Source organism: Nannospalax galili, unplaced genomic scaffold (genome assembly GCF_000622305.1).
Source record: "Nannospalax galili isolate Female #2095 unplaced genomic scaffold, S.galili_v1.0 scaffold384, whole genome shotgun sequence".
NCBI classification, from domain to species: domain Eukaryota; kingdom Metazoa; phylum Chordata; class Mammalia; order Rodentia; family Spalacidae; genus Nannospalax; species Nannospalax galili.
In genome coordinates this window covers 3181705-3189312 of record NW_008352648.1, presented here as the reverse complement: position 1 = coordinate 3189312, position 7608 = coordinate 3181705, and the positions used below count along the sequence as shown (strand labels likewise).

The window sequence follows — 7608 nt, the reverse complement described above, 5'->3', positions numbered from 1 at the left end:
CTGCCTTCCAAGTGCTGGGATTAAAGGCATGCACCACCACGCCTGGCCAAGATTTATTTATTTTTAACTTATGTGTGTTTTTGTGTGTGTGTGTGTGTGTGTGCCCATAGAGGCCAAAATAGAGCTTCAGAACCTCTGGAACTATAATTATAGGTATTTGTGAGCTGCCCAACATGGATCCTGGGATCCAAACTCAGGTCTTCTAGAACATCTGAGCCCCCATTTCTCTAGGCTCCAAATTGTTTTGATTTGCAAACAAATGTAAAGGTAATCCCAAAACTTTCATTCTGTGTATACTTTGAATTTGAGTTCTAGCATACCCCATTCTAAAACCAGCTATTGGGCCAGCAAGATGGCTCAGCCAGTCAAGGAATTTGCTGCCCTGACCTGAGTTCAATTTCTGGGACTCACTTGGTAGAAGAAGAGCCAACTCCCACAGGTTGTCCTCTGACCTTCACATACACTCCCACGAACATACACACACAATAAATAAATTGTTATTTTGCTGTAGTTGTACCAAGCATGTACCAAGCATAATTAACCAAAACGGCCAGTTAGAAATTTTATAGCAGCTCTTTAAGATAGGATAAAGCTATGTGAAAGAAAAGCTTCAACACCAGATATGTAAGCAGTAGAGAATGTCATAAGTGTGGTCACAGACGTACAGCTCTACTCTATGATTTCTAATTCTAGCAACAGTTCAATTAGCAGCAGCTCTAATGCCTTTGTTCTAGAAATCAAAACCAGTAGTTCTTCACTAGAATTTTCAGGCTTCATTCAATGAATTGTCATAACGCTCTTAAGATCGTGACTTATACATACAGAATCATTAACAAGAGGCCTTCAGACATACTGCTGAAAGCTGCAATATAGTTTAAGATCAGATTTCAATTTATATAAATCATAAAGCACTTATGACACCCAGTATAACATTGTGTACAGCTATTAATTCAGAAATGCTCCATCTATTCCTGCTATCAGAGAATTACTGACAGGGGTGAGATTGTCACAGAGTCCTTTCATCAAGACTGCACGTCAGTTAAACTGACAACACAGCTCACTTCCAAGACAGAAATTTTCACTGTAATAACACTGAAGAACTGTGGTCATGGTAACATGTCAAGAGTCATTCGTCCCTAACTTTTCAGTAAAAAGAGAGATTCTTGACTATTTTGAACAGGTAGAATACCTCTAAAATAAACATGAGGGGAAACTAAAGAGTGAATTAAATGAGTTCCTTAAGCTAATCCCACTCCCCACAGATACTAATAAGCAAATCTATTTATAACAAATGATAATTACTGTGACAGTTAATTATAAGATTAAATTTATTAGTTTTGAAGAAAATGTAGCTCATTTCCAAAAATTTTGTCTTGTGACTAGACCAAAAAATGCTAAAATAAACCAAATAGATTATACCAATACTAATTTCATACAGGATGTGAATAAATTCATTTTCAGCTAAAGGTTTCACTCTCCTCAGAGAGAGTAAATAGAGAACAGGGGTTTCTGCAAAGCGAACAGCAGCAAAACCCGCCAGCATCAATGAAAGAAACCATTTGCCTTTTAGATGTATCCTTGGCCCTACATTAGGGTGAGGTTTCTACTGGCCAGGCTTCTGAACCTCTACCACCAGCTTCCCCTGTAGTCCTTACTGTGCTTTGATAAAACAAGGCTGGGGGGGCGGGGGGCGGCAGGGGATTCAAGACCAGCCAGGACTACAGAGTGAGACCTTGTCTGAAACAACAAAACAAAGCCAAGGCAGTGGGTAATTTCTTTAGAAATCAGGTTGAGTCAGAGGTAACTTAGAATGCAGTATACTTGACTGTAGTAGGAAGCTGAAATGAGCACATCATTCTTCTAAAAGGGTCAAAGTAAATAAAAGTGCAAAAGGAAAATTGTTTAGCCTTCACTGTGTCACACAGAAAAATTATGAGGAGCCAGGAACAGGCATTTGCCTGATAAATCTTCTCCTGAGCTTCTTTAACACACCAGTTGAGGCTGGGTTCACTTGCAGAGTAGGCAATGCCCAGAAGCAGCCAAACAATGGCAGAAGGCAAAAGCAAGACTTCCCAGGAGCCCAGATCCTCTGCAAACTCCTGCTGTGTAGTTCCAAAGCTGCAAGGAACTCCTTCATCTTGCTGTTAGTTGGGATGGAGGAGAATGGCTTTCCACGCATTTTCACCCACGGCAATCTTCAGGGTTTCTTGTGAGAGGATTCCTGTTAAGTCCTTGCTCCTGTTCATCCAAATATTTCAGCGGTTGAATGCATCTTTATTCACTCCCTTGTTTTTGCCAGAACTAAAGAGTAACCCCTTGATGATTGCAAATATTAATTTTGAGTTCATTGAAAACTAAGAATTTCATGGTATTCACAGAAGCAAAGAGCTGTCTTTTCTTAATAGTCTATGGCCAGCAGGTCAGCGCCAAATTTATGCTCTAGCTGGCAGATGTGTGCAGAAGGCCTGTCTTGACCCTGTTGTCACAGATATTTGGGTCAAAACCATTTTCCAAAAGCCGCTTGGAATAAAATCTATAAATACAGGCCTGCAGCAAGGACACATTATTCTGAGAATCATTTATATAAAAAGAAACCTCTAGTAGTTTGTGATGGGCACCCCGTAATCTCAGCACTTGGGAGGCCGAGGCTGGAGGGTCAGGAGTTCAAGGTCACTCTCAGCTTTGCTATCAGTCTAGATTATAAGGGACCCTATCACAAACAATGTTGCTCTGATGTGGTGGGTGGAATACGGGTAAACCATAGGAGTAGATCTTTCCTTCACTGGTTACTCAGCACTTTAATCCGGATTCTTTACAAGTTTAATAGAAATATTCAGTAATAATCTAGCAAGGATCTACAGCCCAAGTAGTGGCAACAGCTGAGTCAGCTCCTACCTGGTGGAGAGAGGCTACCCACAGAGGTAGGGAGAACCCCCTCTGGGCTAGAACCAGCTTCCTACTCTTGAAATTCTTGTTTGGCAAGACAACTTGATAATAGATAATGCTATTCATTCGTTAACCATGCAGTGTCTAATTGTCTCTATGAAATTCATAAACATCCTCTATGCAGCACCCCCCCCATTCTAATTCTCTTAGTTTTATTATTCTCATTCTGTTTATTAGCTTTAAAGCTACAGTGGATAGAAAATCTTTTCTACTATTTGGTGAACTAGTGGTACAAATACTGTACAAAAGGCAGGACAAATGGCTTGATTTATTCTATTCATTTACCAATTTCAAAATAATGAGTTGTTCTCTGGCATCCTAACTAACCACTTTTTTGAGCATCAGAATAAATTTGTGGATATAAAAACTTTTAACTGGAGCTGGAGAGATGGCTCAGGGGTTAAGCACATTGGCTTGTCTTGCAGAAGACCCAGGTTCAAATCCCAGTACCCACAAGGTGGCTAACAACTGTCCTCCAGATCCAGGGGATCCAGCACCCTCTTCTGTCCTCCTGTCCTCTGTGAGCATTGCACAACATGAGTGCACTAAACACATGCAGGCATTACACTCATACACATAAAATAAAAATCAATAAATCAGGCCAGGTGTGGTGGCACACACCTTCAATCCCTGCAATTGGGAGGCAGAGGTAGGCCGATCTCTGTGAGTTCAGGACCAGCCTAGTCTACATAGTGAGTTCCAGACCAGCTGGGGCTATAGGGAGACCCTTTCTCAAAAAGACCAAAATAAATAAATTATTAAATAAAGCCAGGTGTGGTGGCACACGCCTTTAATCCCAGCACTCAGGAGGCAGAGGCAGGCGGATCTCTGAGTTCAAGGCCAGCCTGGTCTACATAGTGAGTTCCAGGACAGCTGGGGCTACAGGGAGACCCTGTCTCAAAAAGACCGAAAAAAAAAAAATTAAATAAATACAAATAAGTTTTAACTAGAGTGCTTAAGAGCCTTTTTCCTTTAAATTCTTATTTATTATTTGTTTGTTTTTAGGATGCTAGGGATGGAACCCAGAGCCTCATGCATGCTCAACAAGCACAGTACCATTGAGTTACACTTTTCACCTTCTCTTTTCTTTTGGGGCATGTGTAACTATGGAAAACTCTAAGTTTCAGGGGTGGAGAAATGTCTTGGTGCTTAAGAGCACTTGCTGCTCTTGTAGAGGACCCAGATTCAGTTCCCAGCACCTACATGGTAGCTAACAACTGTTACTCTAGTTCCATGGGATCTGATTGCCTTTTCTGGCCTCTGTGGGCATTACATGACATGGGTGTACCTATATGCATGCAGACAAAACACTCATACATATTAAGTAAAACAATAAAATGTCTTCCAGGACTTTTTAGAATACAAAAAGAAAGAGCTTTGAAAATAAAGTTTATAATGTTACAACTAACTATAGTGAATATTAGCATAACTTTCTGACGGATTGACATGATGATAGCTGTGAATTTGGCCTTTGCATTCCCAGTATCCACATGGTAGCAAGCACTCATCCATAACTCCAGTTCCATGAAATCTAACGCCCTCTTCTAACCTCCTCCTGCATTGTATGACATGGGTGCATTTACACACATGCAGGCAATACGCACATACACATAAAATAAAGATAAATAAAAGTATTTTTAAATTAGCATTACCATTTCTAGTGCTGTTTGTAGGCTTATTTTTGTGGTAAGTAAAACTTAAAATGGTAGTTACAATAAAAATATATAGTAACATTGATTGGGTTTTGCAATTTGTAACCCTGTTCTACAGATAAAATAAGTACTTGATTTCTCTGAAATATTTGGAGGTCTTTCCAAAGGTACTTAATTAACACCTAATGGAATCAGGCCAGGAATCTTTGAATCTCCCAAATGTCAAGGCAGGGCTTTCAGCAAACCTAGGGTAGAAGGGTCAGCAGCCCAGATGTCCTCAGCCCACTACTAGAATTTGCTTTAATTATTGACAGCCAAAAAGGTAGGATTCAAGATTTGGGTAGCGGCATTTTAATTTAGTATCAGTGGCCCAGCTAAATTAGCGCTGCTTTAGGACAATGTGTGTCTAGACACTGACTGGTATTTGTTATCCCAGCTGTATTCACACTGTTCTTCACATGTGGATTTTCAGGTGGGAAAGGTCATTAGTACCATTTATTTGGCTTTCTTCTCTACAGTGTCTATTTTTTCCCCATGAAGTATGTGCATTTTCTTATGTGACATACTCAGAAGCCAGGACTCCTTCCTACAATTCACTTTATACTAGCAGCCCCTAATTTCCCTATGCAAATTCTTTGTTGGAGAGGTAGCACTTAAGAGAATATCACTACTTGGTTTTGGGGGGGGGGTTGTTTTTGTTTTTTGGTTTTTTTTTTTTGGTCTTTTTGAGACAGGATCTCCTTATAACCCCAACTGTCCTAGAACTCACTATGTAGACCAGGCTGGCCTAGATCTCAGAAAGATCGCCTACCTCTGCCTCTGGAGTGCTGGGATTAAAGGAGTGTGCCACCATGCCCAGACTACTACTTTTTTTTGCATGTAATTTTACCCGAATTGAGTTAACCACTAAAATATCATAATAGAACTCATAGTGATATACCATATACATCACTTGAGAGCTCTAGAAATAGCATTGCTCCTATTTTTAACCAATTTAAATCAAACCTATGAGAATACACATAACAAATTTAATGCTTCAGCTCAAAATAGTAAATTTGTTCTTATTTTTCCACAAGTAACTTGGCAAGTTTTAAAAAGATCTCTTGGTGACTATCCAATTAATTATAGAGTACATAGGAAATTAAAAATTAAAGCAAGTATGAGTAAAAGCCAGGTGGATCTGATTTAATCTAAAAATGATCATAATGCCTCTCATATGGATTTTAGGAATTTAATTGTTGTTTAAGATAGGGTCTCACTGTTTAACCCAGGCTGACCTCAGATTTACTATGTAACTGAAGCTGGCCTGGAACTGTAATCGTTCTGCCTCAGCTTCTCAATTGTTGGGATTGTAAGTATGTCCTACCATGCCTAACCTAAGAAGCACTATGTTTCATATAGCATTTGTAGTTCCTTATGGAGAACTCTAAAATATTACTAATTTAAGCCAGGTGTACTAGGATTAAAGGTACATGCCACCATGCTCGTGATGATGGTACATATCTTTAATCCAAGCACTTAGGAGGCAGAGACAGGCGGATCTCTGTGAAATTGAAGCCAGCCTTGTCTACACAGGCAGTTCCAGGCTGCTGAGGCTACAAGAAGACTGTCTCAAATGTGTTTATGTATATATATTTATACTATACTGTCCTGTTTATTTGCCTTATGTTCAAACATAGTTGACTATTATGCATGTTAATTTCTTTCTCTCTCTCTCTCTCTTTCTTTTTTTTGTCTTTTCAAGACAGGATCTCCCTATAGTGCCAGCTGGCTTGGAACTCACTATGTAGACCAGGCTGGCCTTGAACTCACAAAGATCCTCCTGCCTCAGCCTCCCAAGTGCTGGTACTAAAGGTGTGCACCACCATGTATGTTTGTTTCTTATAGCACTGTCAGTAATAATAAAACTAAAGTTCACAAATTTTGCTTTTTCTAAGAAATGCCATTTCTTCATTTCAGGTAACAAATATACTCTAGAGACTCGACCCAACCAAGAAGGCATTGATGTAAGAGATGAACTACTGAAATTTCATTCTACTTACTATTCATCCAATTTGATGGCGATTTGTGTTTTAGGTCGAGGTAAGAACTCTTCAAAAATTTCATAGAAAATTTGTGTTTTCTTTTTTCCATTTTGACTTTTTATATTAGAAGAATGAGACAGGATATAGCTATTTAACTGCTTGTGGTCTTTTGAAAGTGATTTACATTGAAAATTTCAATTTTAATTCACTGTGTTACAAAAAGAAGTTTAAATGTCTTTAAATGGAGACCTGAAGAATATGTAAATTACTAGTAGGTTTTCTAAGTGTATGAAAGCAGCAGAAGGATACATGATGATTGGTGGGTTTGACCTTACAGCAATTCAAAAATCTGCAAACACAATAAAAACGCAGATGACAGTAGACTGGGAAACTATTTGTACGCAGCGGAGGTTTGATTTTTAAAGTAGAAATTACTGATAATATGTTGTTTTTTCTCTGTCAAATTATCGTGGTTTTGTTATTGTTTTATTAAGTACTACTCAGTTTGGATGTGGTTGCTTTTTTGTATTATTTCTGATAAATGGTCCTGTCTGTTGCTCTAGTCTTTGTGAATGGAAATTCATTTTTATTATTGTTTGAAGCAGGGTCTCCCAGGCTGACCTCAAATTATGGCAGTGTTCCTGCTCCTGCTACCCAAGTATTGAGATTACAGACCTGAGCCTGCCCAAAATTACAGTAGTCATATTTGAGTTGGACATAAGACAAAATGGTAAAACAGATAGTATAAATGTATTAATGTGGTATAGCAGTTAGAATTCACACACTGTCACAAAAGGACAAAGTTTTTCTCTGTCCTTACTGGAGACATCCTTCTAGTTATAGCAGCACCAATTGTCCAAACATGTGGCAGATAAGTAGTGATCAAGTACAGCCCCTGAACTTGCTAAGTATTGGTGACACAAAGATGAATGACATTCAGTTGTCTCTGGTAGCTCTCAACTTAGTGGAAAAGACAGACTGAGGAG

At 39.0% G+C, this 7608-nt stretch overlaps 1 protein-coding gene and 1 pseudogene across 2 annotated transcripts in view; one reads left to right on the top strand and one right to left on the bottom strand.

Moving 5' to 3' along the window:
• Positions 1-7608, top strand: part of Ide (insulin degrading enzyme) — a 113154-nt gene that overhangs the window by 44575 nt on the left and 60971 nt on the right. For both annotated transcript variants that reach the window (XM_017802334.2, XM_008849620.3), the window contains exon 5: positions 6558-6680. In XM_017802334.2, coding sequence (XP_017657823.1) covers positions 6558-6680 — 123 coding nt within the window. The remainder of the gene's footprint in view (positions 1-6557; positions 6681-7608) is intronic.
• LOC115067085 lies at positions 1806-6080 on the bottom strand (annotated as a pseudogene).